At 42.9% G+C, this 15,434-nt stretch overlaps 1 protein-coding gene across 1 annotated transcript in view; it reads right to left on the bottom strand.

Moving 5' to 3' along the window:
• PXDC1 (PX domain containing 1) overlaps positions 1 to 15,434 on the bottom strand; it is a 35,205-nt gene that overhangs the window by 6,842 nt on the left and 12,929 nt on the right. The window contains exons 2-3 of the mRNA XM_090039358.1: positions 9,275 to 9,366; positions 7,195 to 7,312 (exon numbers count right to left, since the gene is read on the bottom strand). Coding sequence (XP_089895484.1) covers positions 7,195 to 7,312; positions 9,275 to 9,366 — 210 coding nt within the window. The remainder of the gene's footprint in view (positions 1 to 7,194; positions 7,313 to 9,274; positions 9,367 to 15,434) is intronic.

Here is a 15,434-nt window from a genome sequence, read left to right as displayed (position 1 = left end):
AGTTTTACTCATGTGAAGTCCTATCAAAGTAACATGAAAGACCCCAAGTGCTAGGGTATTTATGAAATCTTGCTGTTTACAGACATTATCCCCCCACCCCACAAAAAAACCCAGCGCTTTACTTTAAACTTGGTACACTCCCGTGCTAAACCCAGCACATGCCCAGAAGAGGCAGCACATTAGTTGGACCTGGCTCGCCCAACATCTTTATAGATCAGGCGCTTTAGTGGGGCTTTTTTGGCACTTTTATCAAGTAGCTGACTGAATCAGCTTTAGATAAAAGGTCTAAAAAGTTCTGCTGAAGTGCCTGATCTATACAGCCGCTACAGGGCTGGGTAAAACTAACATGCTGCTTTTTCCAGTAAAGCACGTTTCTTTTTTTAAACATATGTAAGCCCTTGCAATCTGGGTTAGGGCCCAATTCTTTTCTCATCAAAGCCAGTGACAAAATTCCCTTTGACTTCAATGAAACAGCTTCCCTAGAGGTGGTAAACATTGTGTTTTGAATAAGTTTGCTATGTCCCTAATAGGTAGAATAGAATCTGATCCCTACTGATTTTGCTGGGCAATAAGTCCAGCTCTTTAGGAACACAACTGCATTATAAGGAGAAGAATTGGAATAACCCTTCAAAGTCAAGGCACCAAATGTGAAAAATTGTGCTTAACTTTACTCATACAAGTTGTTCCAGTGATTCTGTCGGGGTTTGCAGAATCACAGACAAATTACCATTATGTAGTCGAACTATTCTTCAAGACACAAAGTGACCCATCAAAATTTCAACATAACACAAATAGAAGGCTTATTTTATTGTCTGTACTAACTTTGACCTGAATTTGTTTTGCTTGCAAAGTGGTGAACTTTGTAAACGTGTTGCAAGCACAATGCAGGGAGCTTGCAGGGAGGGGGTCTCAATTTCATTAACTTCAGTAAGAGCAATCATCATGGGCCCATCATTTATACCTCAAATAGGTGGCTCTAAATTAACAGTCCAAAATTTAATCTCAACTTAGTTTTAAAGTTAAAGCTCTTAGGCTAGGAGTAAGGAAATAAACCTGTAGCTAACTCTTCAGAAATTCTGCAGGAAATCAAATTACTATCCAGCTGCTGAATGCAGGTTTCACACCATCGAATTACCTGTAGTATTGTTCATTTATGTCACTGGAGAATTTATCCCTACCTATGGTCATTGAAACACATTATTGGCCTTGAGAGCTCATCTGCTGGCTACCTGATAATTTCTCTGTTTTTATTTACAGATGGTTTTACACATGCCCTTGTTCTATCTGTTGCTTAGCTCTGCTGTGTCTGCTTCTCTCCCAGAGACTTAAGGACAGTTACTGTGGTACCTGAAATCTTTTCCATGTCCTTCCCAACTATACCATTGGTCCAATAGAAGACATCACCACAAAAACCTTCAATGCAGAAGAAATTGTTTTACAACATATACGCTGGTTCAATTGGGAATTAATTCAAGCCTGTGTAAAATGAGAAGTCAGACTAGCAACTGCTTCTTGTTTTATGATCAGTGAATTACCTTAGGGCTGAGAAAACCTGGATTCTTCTCTCACTTGCACTGACTTTTAACCTGAGCAGACTGTGATTTACCCAGGGTCAGGGGAGAATCATGCACCCCTGGGCCTTGGGGGATCACAGCTGCCACGATCTTCTGAAGGCTTTCTAAGGAGTCACACAGTCATGCTTACTGCAATCTAAAAAAAAACCACATTCTAAACACTGGAGTCTTTGAAGAGTCTGGTATGCCGTCATGTGCTGCAGGAGGTGACATCAACAAACAGCTGTTTGTTGGTCCCAACCCCGCCAATGTACAGAAGGTTCCTAATGGTATTACTTCTGTGGAGCAGGCAGAGGCTAATTCAACACATGGTAGGTAATCCAATCTGCAGATACTCCTTGCTGGGAAACTCCTAAATTTACTATGCATAATTGGCAGACAAGGTTCTTTGTGTGAATCTGATATCAGATATTAGACCAACACAGCTACAACCTATGCTACGATGGCACTTAGCATATATTTGCTGCTCAAACAATTGAATGCAAATATTTTAAGTGCAGTTAGTATGTCCTAAGTGTAATGTGCAACTCAACACTGTGATATTTGAAATCTTGCCTATGTCTATCCCAGCCATACAGTCGATTGAATAAAAGATATCAGCCACAAAAATTGTTACCTCTTGCATATTTCCTGGACCATCACAGCTACAGTGTCACCTCAGCATCAGTTTAATCAATGCATTAAAATATATTTAGATAAAGATGCATTTTGGCATTCAGGTTAACGCTTATGTGCTTCCAGATTTTTGTTAAAGAAATGAATCTCTGAGTCTATTTTTGATTGCATCCAAGTTCAATAGAATTTATGTGTGGGTGGTTTTATACTGCATCCCTCCAGAATCACACTTCAACCATGACTCATCTTCTAGCAAACATTGTATGATAGATTGAGATGTGAACTCAAAGCTCAAATTCAGATATCATCTGATGAACTCCACCCCAACCCCATTTGATTTGGATTGCATTTGGGAATAGGTTATTTTCTTTTTTAGTGAATAGGAAATATTTTTGCAGCTTATTCTGATACCACAAGCTGCCTAGAAAGTGTATCAAATCCAACGTGAAGTAAGCCTGGAATGCCACAGCATTCTTTTCCTCCTCATGTCCTTGATGTGACCTAAGAATATTACAGCATTTGTCTGCAGCACAAACCATTTCCAATGTTAACAAGTAGTGCCATCTAGTGGCACCCTGGACTAAAAAGGGAAATCATTTCATTGTGCAAAATTTAGAATGGCCTATTGTCAATTAAAAGCTTGTTTTTAAATTCTATATAACCTGCCAACAAATAAAGGTGATTGACATAGAATTCTGTTGGCTAAGCAGACATATAGAACTTCCATTTATTAGTAACAATGGCTTTGGTCCTCATTCTCTTGAATCATTTTATACTAGTTAGTGTAACTACTGACAACTGGGGTTGCACCTGACTTACCCAACTTAAGAGAGAGGAACACCAGAACCAGTAGCTACCATGTGAGTGCATGCAGAATCTAGAAATGAGACAAGAAAGGTGAATTCCCCTCCCCCCACCACTGGGGCTGTGCTGCGCATGAGTAGCAAGCTCGGAGAATACTGCCTGGTCAACACAGATTCCTACTGGGGCTTCACATAAGCAGTGATCTCTGAGCTCATCAGCTGACTGGGGTAGGGTCTGATCACAGTCCCTGCTTTCATGTGGCAATGGAGCTAAGGGTGTGAAGGCTGCTGCCATCTACTCTTCTTCTCCCTTCCCTTCTTGCTCAATTTATCAGCAGGGGAAAGGAAGGAACTAGATACTGGCAGTGGCTGTGCTTAAGCAGTAAGCAGTGCTTACCTCCTGGGCTCCAGAGCTGCATAAAAGCAGGAGCTCTGGGAAGATTTGACCCCATTCTGGAACTCACATGCAATAGCCAAATGGGCATGCAACTGCACCATCACACCACCTCTGGATCCACCCCTGCACTCAAGGCAGGTCTATACTGCAATCACCACTGTGGCTACAGATTGCGTAGACATATCTAAAATCTTTGCTAACTTTAAACTTGCTACAACTGATATTAGTAGCTGCCTGGCTATAGTCACACTGAGTGAGCTTCATGCTGGCTGCAAACCCCATCTGAGATGCTGGGTAAATGCTCAGAAATTAAGCCCATGCAACTCTAGACTGGTACAGTGCTGGAGACAACTAGTCTAAAGCTAGTTAGGGTACATCTATGCTACGCTGAGTCCCAGCAGTGACAACAGTATAGACATGCCCTTATTGCTGCGGCACCTACCACATAGTGGGCATATTCCATCTGTTTTCTGTTCCCACCATGCCATGTGCTTACAGGCACACACTAAGCAAGAGATTGTTAAGTTAAACTATTATTTCCTTCTCACAGCAAAATAAACCCCAAGTTCTACAAAAACAATGATTCATCAGCTGTCAGGCAACACAGTTTCAAGGAAGTCATACTTGGCTTAGACCCACATAAGCATCGGATGCAGTACATTAATTTCAAGCAGACTTCCTTCCCTTCACAGTACAGTGTTTGAGAACTTACTCCACAAGAGGCCTGACTGAATATGCACTTTCAGAGATCAAACAGAATTTAGAAGTAAAGAAAGATGACAGACGGTGTAGCATGTCAGGCACTGAAATGGGTGACCAGTGTAAAACTATGCACAGAACATTATGTATCGTTCCTAATTAACTTGCAGAGAAATTATGTATAAGCGTATATCCTTGCCATTAGATCAGGCTTAGCTATGCTTATGAGTATGAATTTTCCAAGAGGAAAAATTTCCTTCAAAAAATCCTACCAGTTCTACTTAATTGCAGCTTAGTCTGTATGTCCATAAAGTAGGTAAATATCCTTCGACTATACAAGCTGTATCATATAAAGAACTAATGACTAATTCCCTGCATTTGCATTCACACCTCCTGGGTACATCTATCTACAACTCTTATCAATATAGGTACACAGAGGTTTTCATCATAAGGACTTTCTGTAGTTTAGATTAATTAAGGTACCCACCACTTCTTGACACATACCCTGGGTACGGTGGATTAGGACTATTAGCCATACTCTCCTCACATGATACTTTATTAGATAAGTGGAGATGCAGCACACATGCTGATTAAAAAACTGGTGCACCTGCACTGCGGTCCATGCTGTGGCAGCAGCTCACTCTGGCATACACAAGGTAGTTTTAAACTAGGTATTTTGGGTACTGCAGGTAATGTTACTCCAGGAAAGAGGAGTTCTGTGCAGGCTACCAGCTTGAATATTTAACCAACCTCTGTAGCAGGTTTTTGTTAGCTGCCACAGCCACATTCCCAGTCCCAACATTACAGGAGCTAGGTAGTTAAAAGCTATCTCCAACATACCTACCTGAACTGCAGAGACAGAGAAGTGTAGACCTTCCCCCTGAATGCATCAATCATAGTTTCATAGTAGTTTGGGGTCAAAAGGGACCTAAATAGATCATCTAGTCTGACCCCCTGCCACTGGCCGGAGCACATGCTGGGATCACACAACCCCAGACAGGTGTTCGTCCAAACTCTTTTAGAATTTACCCAAGGTAGGAGCGAGGACCACTTCCCTAGGAAGTTGGTTCCAAATCCTAGCCACCCTAACAGTGAAATAGTGCCTCCTAATCGCTAACCTGAACCTATTCTCCAGCAGCTTCTGGCCATTGTTCCTCGTCACCCCAGGTGCTGCTGTGGGGATTAGGGCCCTTCTATTTGCTGCTGATCTCCCCTAATGAGCTTGTAGGTAGCCACCAAATCTCCCGTCAGCCTCCGCTTGCTGAGGCTGAACAGGTTCAGGTCCCTCAGCCTTTCCTCATAGGGCCTGCCCTGCTGCCCTCTCACCAAGCAGGTGGCCCTCCTCTGAACCCTCTCAAGGCAGGCCACATCCTTCTTAAAGTGCGGTGCCCAGAACTGGATGCAGTACTCCAATTGTGGCCTGACCAATGTCGCGTAGAGGAGGAGTATCACCTCTCTGGACCGGCTTGAGATGTATCTTTGGATGCACGACAAGGTGTGGTTGGCTTTGCTGGCTGTGGTCTGGCATTGGCAGCTCATGTTCATCTTGGAGTCAGTAATGACTCCAAGATCCCTTTCTGCCTCTGTGCTCTCAAGGGGGGAACTCCCCAGCTTGTATGTATGCTGTGGATTCCTTCTTCCAAGGTGCAGCACCCTGCATTTATCTACATTGAACCCCATCCTATTACTATCTGCCCACTTCTGTAGTCTGTCTAAATCTAATTGCAACCTCTCTCTCCCTTCGAGCGTGCCTACCTCTCCCCACATCTTGGTGTCATTGGCAAACTTGGACAGCGTGTTTTCCACCCCCTCGTTGAAGTTGCTGATGAAGATGTTGAACAGTGTAGGCCCCAGGACCGAGCCCTGGCGGACCCCACTATTCACCTCCCGCCAGGTCGAGTACGACCCGTCCACCACCACTCTCTGGGTGTGCCCCATCAGCCAATTTCTGACCCATCCAACTGTGTAGGCATCAATGCCACCGTTGCTCAGTTTATTAATGAGAATGGGGCGAGAGACATTGTCAAAGGCCTTCTTAAAGTCCAGAAAGACTATGTCCATGGCGACACCATCATACAAGGATTTAGTTACCTGGTTATAAAAGGCCATCAGGTTGGTCTGGCAGGACCTGCCTTCGATGAACCCATGTTGATTTTCCCTGGGCATGATCTCCCCTGCTGGCCCCTCACAGATGTGATCCTTGATAATTTTTTCAAGGATTTTCCCCAAAACCAATGTGAGGCTTATGGGCCTATAGTTTCAGGGGCCTCTGAAGTTAAGATGAGTAAACTTCTGTCTTTTAACATGGCAGAGGGATGTAAAAGTGAGGAGTGAAATAGTTAAAGTCAACTTTGCAGCAATTTCTGAATGGGTGTAGGAGGGGCAAAATCATTCTGAACATACCCATATGGCAACGAACATTTGTAAAACATGACCCGAGGCCTCATAAAGAGAAAAGAAGTCAAGAGGAGAAAATCAAGCAAAATGAATGATATTGTATAATGTCATGGTACACAATAAGACGTAACAAGGTGTCCTCTGGTAGTGGTATTAGCTGTTGTTACAACCGTCAGATCTGCATGCTCCTGCTTTTCTTGAAAGGTATCTTGATAAATAGTTTTATAAAGGATTCATATACTGTATGATAACTGATCAATTAACAAGTGACTTCACCATTTATAATCATTTTCACAAATCTACCAATGAGGTTGAAACTAACTGTAAGACATACTGCTCAGGTGTTTATCATAGTTATTATTCATTTATTAATCTTTTATCAAATATTTATAAATATGCCGTTAGTATAAAATGTAACCAATTTATTTTTAATAACTTTGTACATCTTACAGAAATAATATATTATTATGTTTCTCATACCAAAGATCTTCTAGGATGATGCAATTGTATGTGCACCACAAGGGTAAAGACATCTCAAAAAATGGATGCCAAGCAGCTAATGAAGTAAAATTCCCAAAAAGCCTAAAGGAGATATTTTGCCCGTGTCCACACCTCTACCATATATACTATGTTCTACCCTCCACTAAGATATTCTAGAAATTGTAAAGCAAGAATACAAAACTATTTTTATTCAGCCATTCTTTCTTACCTGATATTTTAACTGGACTTTGAAAGCTTGGTTGAATTTTATGGACACTGTCATTTTTCAACACTTGATCTAAAGGAGATCTTTCAAAGAAGGTAAGGACGACTTCTGATCTAGAATACTGAAAAAGAGGAAAAAAGAATCTATCAAAGGGGAAAAAATATGTTTAAAAGTGAATTCCCAGGCTAATCATTTCTTTTATTTATCCTATTCCTGCTGACATCAGTTACTGGATCATGTCTTGAGTAAAGCTGAGTAGATGGAACTTGCATGGACAACAGTGGGAATGCCACGTACTCTCAGGTTTAGTTTAATAAGTTATTACTTATAGCTTATTGTTTTGGTACTTGCCCATCAGTGACTTTCTAGGTGTTTTATATAAAATCCAATAAAACAATCAGAAAACCTGGGTTTTCTTTCTGGACCTGCCACTGGTCTGCTGGATGACCCTAGATAAGTCACTTCAACTTGCCAAATGCCAGTGCAATTTGAAATGCCTTTTACATTGCTCACAGATTAGTACAACTCCACTGAGTTCAAAAGAGCAGCAAGGCAGGCCCATGATCTATGTATGTGAAATCCATTCAAAGTAGTTGATGGTCTCAATAGTCACCAATTAGACATGTGTTTTTTCTTTCCAGTGGGAGTTTGTTTATTTTCATGCAACCAGCTTTCGTATAAGTGAGCTTTATTGGTAAGTACTCTGTCATGACATGAGGAAGTGACTACACACTTTATTTCAGCATCCCAGACCTTTATATAGCAATACAATTGACAAGCAGAATTACTGTAACTGGCATATAGTTAGACTTTGTCTGGCCCTTGATGAATTGCCTGGCCCTTGATTCATTGCACTAAAAGTATTACGTTGATAAAAGATACTTTGGCATTTCTATAGCATGTTCCATTTGAGGAATGAAAGCACCTTAAAAATAATTAATTATTTCTCCATGCAAAATATTTTTATCCCCATTATAGTTGCTCATGTTGGAAAACCTGTCCATTCATAGAACAAAATCTCCACTGTGGCCAAGAACACATCCCATGTCTCCTAACTTGTATGTCTGTAGCTGAATTTCAGGAATCATGATCTTTTCATGATCTTTAAATATCCCTTCTGAAGCACCTCAAGGTGTTTTAGAAACATTAAGTGCAACTCCCAATAGCCTACCAGATAAACAAATGGTGCTATAACCTTTTTGCAAATGGACAACCAAGGGGACAAAGAGATGAAGTGACCTGTCCAATTAAAAAAAGGGACTAAGTCCTGCTACAGTTAAAAGGAAGCAAAAGGGGCAAGGGTACACATTTTTACTCATTTTGTTATTATTTAACAAGTGTCCTTAGTATACCTGGAACAATAAACAGAGGAAAATACAGGGTCACTCTTGCTCAAATAAGTCTACGACCTGTCCCAAGGTAGGGGGTGGGGGAAAGGAGAGCTGAAAACACACATGGGGACATTTGTGCCCACACTAAGCTCCACTAAAGTAATTTAGGATCTTCTCATGTGAATGCAAAGGCAAAGTCAGACCCTCAATTCAACAAACTGCACAGGTCAGCCAGAATTCTAGAGCTCAAAGAGGCCTTGTGAATCATCTAGTTCAACTCTTTTCATGAATGCAAGATGTGTTATTCGTATACTATCTCAGACACATGCTTATCCAGCTGGCTTATTCATATGTATATCATCCCAGACATATTAAACATATGTGTAAGTATACAGAAAGACAAGGAGAAAAAGAACATTCCTTAAGTGAATTAGTTGTGTCAGGCTTCAAAGAATGTGTTGTGAGGAGAAGTCTAATCAAATCAATTGACGGTGGCAGTTTGGTAAGCAAGGCAAAGGACGGAGATGTGCCAAGGGATGAATATGAGAGGGACACTAAAGGGCTGTGTGATAGTAAAGGCAGAAATAATGCAGTAGGAAAAGCAGGAGACAGTGAAGGAGGTAGAGATGACACTGTGCAGGGCCTTGACCAGCTCCTGCTTCTGTTACTGCTCAAAAAGCCACCCAGCTTCCAATCTATGTGAAGAAATCAGGGTCTAAAGCTCAGGAGGGTATGGCACTTGGCATACTTACTTTCCATGGCATATTTATAATAGTCTTCAGAAGCTTTTCCACTTCATTAAGTCTGGCTTCTATCTCATGGGACTCTTTTATTGTGATGAGTCCTAGAAAAAAGATCAAGTTACAACTAAGGATGAAAATATAAGTCACAGATCTGAACATCTACCTAGAGCTGACAAGTTTAGTTCAATCGAAAATGCACATCAGGACATCAATTATAATGTGCAGTTGATACATGACTTTTAACCCAACTTGATGGTGAACCATAATCTGAAAGTAGCTGCTCTAACTTCAATACAGGGAATTCCTATCTTGGGACAAAGGGAAGGATGTTGATCAAGTGCTTGTTTTTCTTCTGAGAAGGAGAAATCAGTCCCATCCTCCTTTGATTTTTAATGAAAAGAGTACGGGAGGGAAAACCTACAGAAGAGAAAAGAATCAAGCAGAAGCTACACAAACTGCTTCAAAAGTAGTCTCTCGTTGCTCTGACGATAAATTCTGTGGTAGAAGATGGCCCTCTCAAAGGAAGATGTTTCAACTTCACATTCTTAAAAAAGCCAGGCTGCAAGACAGGGCTTTTGCCACATCAATCATCATAATCATCCATCATTACTGTTATCATACTGCCATGAAGGTTATTGTCGCAGAAAAAAGGCTTTCCTCACATCCAGTAGAGCACATTACAGTGCTTTGTCTCTAGGTGAGTGGCTCAAAATACAGGGTCCACCATAGTATTTGAGACATTCAAGGGTCTAATGGACTTGGAAGAAGTCTTAAAGCAGGGATAGACAAAATATGGCTTGCAGGCTAGATCCAGCCTACGAACTAATTGGATCTGGCCTGTGAGCAGCATCCACCAATGACTGTATGTGCATGGGGCCAAGCTCTGCCTGCTCCTGCACAGCAAGCCCACACTGAGCTCCTGACCAGGCTGTGCTCCTGCCTGTGCCCACCAAAAGCCCTGGCCAGTGCTCACAGGTTCCCAGCAGGGCTGCTTTTGTTGGGGCTGCAGCTGCCCAGGTAGTGCTTGACTCCCCCTGCCTCCAATGGCTCCTCCTCCTCCTGCTGCACTACCCTGGGCAGCAGGTAGCTTGGGGATGTGAAAGCAGCCACAGGGACACGTGTTGCGCAGCAGATGCCCAGCCAGGAGGGGGAGAAGCTGCAGTTAGGAAGCTCCTGCCCCAGCATGCAGGGCTCTGGCTCCTAGCTACCTTCCACCCACTTGAGCACCCACATGTGGCTGCTCATCACATACTGTGCAGCCAAGTGGGTAGAAGGCAACTGGGAGCTGAAGCTGGAGCCCTGCACAATGGGGCAGGAGCCACCCAGCTGTAGCTTCCCCCCTGCCTGGTTGGTCATCTGGTGTCTGGCACGTGTCCTCACGGCTTCCCTGTGTAATCTGCTGCCAGGAGTGGCACAGCAGGGGCAGGGAGCAGAGGAGGAGGAGCTGCTGGAGGTAGGGGGATCTGAGCAAGCATTACCCAGGCAGCTGTAGTAGCAGCCCCGCTGGGAAGCTGTGTGCACTAGCCAGGGGCTGGGGTAGTGCTGTCTGGGAGGCCCAGAGTGGGTGCAAGCAGAAGCATGATATGGGCTACCCTGGGTGGGAGTGGGCAGGGCTTGGCTCCATGTGGAGCACTGCGGGGATAGCCACAAAGCCATGGCAGAGGAGGGAGAGCTGACCACAGCTGCACCACACTGCCCGGGTGAGCTCTGCTGCACACACCTCCTGCCACCCCACTCCCTTCCTCCTTCTCCCCACCCCCAGCTGGCTCCTGGGACCTAGCACGTGGGAAGCCCCCCACACCCACCCTCCACACACCCCCATATCCATCCCACCCCCCTTCACACACAACGTATATAAAAGTAAGATTTTATTTTGGGCTATTATGCAATAACCTTTCCATACACTACTCAAGAAAACAAATCAGGAATATTACAAAAAATTAAATGAAAATATATTATAGTAGATGTTTTATTTTTAGTATACAAATTTTTTTTTATCTATAATTTGTTAAAATGATATCTTCTTAAAGATTTTATGTGTGCAGCCCTTGACAACTCACCAAAACTTATTAAGTGGCCCGCCAGCTGAAATAATTGCCCACCCCTGTCCTAAAGGCTGCTTCAGAGAAAGCATCCAGCAGGCTGACACTCTTTGAATGTTTAAAACAAAACACTGGAAAAAAGTGTAAAAATAGTTGAGGTAAAACCCTGCTCTTGAGCACTCCAACAAGGCTGGTGACTGTGCAATCAAATTTTCCTTGATCTCCTTATAGCTACATGAAGACCCACATACAAGACCATAAATAAACCCAAAAAAGGCTTTGGATTGTGCCCCACCAACAAATTGAAAAGCCAGTTTAAAGAAATATTTTTCCTCGTTCTCTGTCACTCATTCTTATTTATCTGAAGGTGTCATTTGTAACTCTTGTAAACACAAAGTTCCCAGGCAGGGGTGTGACTTTTTAAAGCTATCAACATTCCTTCAAGTACAGAGTTCGTAAAACTAAATATAGACTGTCTCAACAGCAGTTAGATTTACTTGATAAAACAGCCAGATAGACAGATATGGCCTCATTGGCTAGGTCTTTATATTTGCCTAGTGGCCCAATATTTTGCCTTATTTTTCATCCCCTATATACCCTAACCCCTGTCTCCTAAGGACAGCTCCACCCACCGGTTCTGAAAAGAGACTAGTGGTTCTAGCTGTCTACCTGCAAAGCAGTGACATGTTATTTATTTGGTTGTCACTAGAATAAAATATGGTTACAGAGAAACTGTATATACGTTCTTGGACTCCAATGGAACCACTTGCATGAATGTGGATTTTTCTGTAAAAGGTCTGCAAGATTGAGCCTACATGCTGAAGATTTAAGACACTGAAAATCCTTCACAATCTTAAATGGAAGGCTGGCAGGGAGAACTGGCTAGGGAATGGTTTTCCTCATCAAAACTTCGCCATTCCACATTGGGATGACAGCAAGACACTGCTGGAGTAAAGAAACAACAGACAATACACACATGAGCATGCCAATAACTCGGTGGTTAAGGCATTCATTTGGGAGGTAAAACAGAATCATCTGCTCTCCTGTATCCCCATCCAAAGCAAATGCCCTAACCACCAGGTTACTAGCTAGTTGGGATGAGACTCCCTCAGTCTCTCTTTCTGGATCTGTTCCACTTTGTATAAATACACAAATCTTCATCTGAGCAAGGACTTGAACCTAAGTGTCTCTCTCCGCCCAGAAATTCCATTCAAGATCCAAAAAATGTTTCCCAAAGAAACGTTGTATGTATGTATATACACATACACGTATACATACACACATACAGCACAAGCTCTCATGAGCTGTAGCTCACTTCATCAGATACCATGAAAGGACCTGCAGAAAGCAGAGTAGAAGGAGAGAGAAATCAGAATACAAAAGACAAGGTAGGGAGGGACGGGAAAGAGCAAGAGAGATTAGGGGGAGAAGAGGGAGGGGGGAAGTTTGGTTAGTCTATAAAGTGCAAATCTACCTTGTCCTCTGCTTTTCTGGTTAGTTACACTGAATTCAATTCAATTCAAAGTGATAAAGACCAAGGCAGATTGTGAGTAACTACAGAAGGATGTTGCACGATTAAGTGAATGGGCAACTAAATGGCAGATGAAATTCATTGCAGATAAGAGTTAAGTGATGCACATGGGTAAAAATAACCCAAGCTATACATATACTATGATGGGCTCAACATTAGTTGGCACTGTACAGGAAAGAGATCTGGGAGTCATACTAAACAGCTTGCTAAAAACATCAGCTCAGTAGCTATCAAAAAGGCAAACAAAATGTTAGGGATTAATAAGAACAAAACTGAAAACAAAACAGAAAGTATCATTATGCCCCTTTATAAATCCATGCTGTGTCTACACCTTGAATATGGTTCCCAGTCCTAGTCCCCACACCTCAAAAAGAATATAGAAGAACTAGAGAACCATAGAAACATAGAAAATTAGGCTTGGAAGGAACCTCAGGAGTGCAATCTGTTCATGTTTTACTACCCTCCTAGTAAGAAAATTCTTCCTAATATCTCTAACTTAAACTTCCCTTGCTGCAATTTGAGACTGTTGCTCCTTGTTCTGTCATCTGTCACCACTACTGAGTACAGTCCGGCTCCATCCTCTTTCAAACCCCCTTCAGGTAGTTAAAGGCTGCTATTAAATCCCCTCTCGGTCTTCTCTTCTCCAGATTAAATAAGCCCAGTTCCCTCAGCCTCTCCTCACAAGTCATGTCCCCCAGTCCCCTCACCATTTTCATTGCCCTCCACTGGACTCTCTCCAATTTGTCCACATCCTTTCTGTAGTGGACTCGCTGAAGGTGTACTCTATGCCATCTTCCAGGTCGTTGATTAATATATTGAACAAAACCAGCCCCAGGACCTACCCCTGGGGGCACTCTACTTGATACTGGCTGCCAACTAGACATCGAGCCATTGATTACTACCCTCTGTGCCTGATGATCCAGCCAGTTTTCTATCTGCTTTACAGTCCATTCATTCAACCCGTACTTCCTTAGCTTGCCTGTGAAAATGTTGTGAGAGATCGTATTAAAAGCCTTGCTAAAATCAAGGTACACCACATCCACTGTTCTCCTCATATCCACAGAGCCAGTCATCTCATAGAAGACAATCCTATTGTCAGGCATGACTTGCCCTTAGTGAATCCATATTGACTGTTCCTAATCACCTTGTCTTCCATGTGCTTAGAAATTAATTTATTGAGGATTTGCTCCATGATTTTTCCATGGACTGAGGTGAAGCTGACTGGTCTGTAGTTCCCTGGATCCTTCTTTTTCCATTTCTTAAATACGGGCACTGTGGTTGCCCTTCTGCAATCATCCAGGTCATCTCCTGATAGCCATGAATTTTCAAAGATAATGGCCAGTGGCTCTTCAATCATATCAGCCAACTCCCTCCATCTGGCCCCATGGACTTGGATGTGTCCCGTTTTTCTAAATACTTCCTAGCCTGTCTTTCATCACTGTTGGCTACTCACCTCCTCCCCAAACTGTGCTGCCAGGTACAGCAGTCTGGGAGCTGACCTTGCCTGTGAAGACTGAGGTGAAAAAGGCATTGAGTACTTCAGCTTTTTCTGCATCTTCTGGCACTAGGTTGCCTCCCCCATTCAGTAATGGATCCACACTTTCCCTGATCTTCCCCTTATTACTGACATACTTGTAGAAACCCTTCTTGTTACCCTGCAAGTCCCTTGCTAGCTGCAATTCCAATTGTGCTTTTGATCTTCCTGGATTCATCCCTGCACGCCCAAGCAATACTCTCATACTCATCCCTAGTTGTTTGTTCAAGTTTCCACTTATAAGCTTCTTTTTTAGGATTCAGTATACTGAAGAGTTCCCTGCTAAGCCAAGCTGGTCTTCTGCCATACTTGCTAGTCTTCCTGCACATTGGGATGGTTTGTTCCTGCACTCTCAGTAAGGCTTCTTTAAAGTATAGCCACCTGTCCTGGACTTGTCTCCCTACCAGACTGGCTTCCCAGGGGATTCTGCCCATGAGTTCCCTAAGCGAGCTTGAAGCCTGCTTTTCTGAAGTCCAGGGTCCTTACTCTGCTGCTCTCCATCCCTCCTTTCTTCAGGATCCTGAACCAAATCACCTCATGGTCACTGCTGCCCAAGTTGCCATCTACAAGTCCATTTCCCACTAATCCTTCCCTGTTTGTGAGCAGCAGTTCAGGAAGAGCATGGCCCCTAGTTGGCTGCTCCAGCACTTGCACCAGAAAGTTGTCCCCAGCACTCTCCCAAAACTTCTTGGATTGCCTGTGAACTGCTATATTGCCCTCCCAGCAGGTGTCAGGGTGATTGAAGTCCCCCATGAGAACTAGGGCCTGTGATCAGGAAACTTCATTTAGCTGTTTAAAGAAACATAGGCATACTAGCACAAGGGCAAGCATCCAGTTCTACCAACTTCACTGGGAGTTTACTGTGTGAGAAAGGATTGCAAAACTACAGCCAAAACTTCCTTTTGCATGTCTAGCACACACTTTGTACACTTGTTATATAGAAGTCCCGAAATAAAAATACATTAAAAAGATGTCTTGTAGTTTGGAAGCCAGTGCTGCTGTTTTTCACTTGTTCAGTCATGCATGCATAGTTTAGCTCAGAGCTGGGAAAGATCCTACCAA

The sequence above is a fragment of the Crocodylus siamensis genome, chromosome 3, assembly GCF_052110815.1.
Source record: "Crocodylus siamensis isolate JL-2025a chromosome 3, ASM5211081v1, whole genome shotgun sequence".
NCBI classification, from domain to species: domain Eukaryota; kingdom Metazoa; phylum Chordata; order Crocodylia; family Crocodylidae; genus Crocodylus; species Crocodylus siamensis.
Note: the sequence above shows the minus strand (reverse complement) of the source record. Positions and strands in the feature narration are given on the sequence as shown.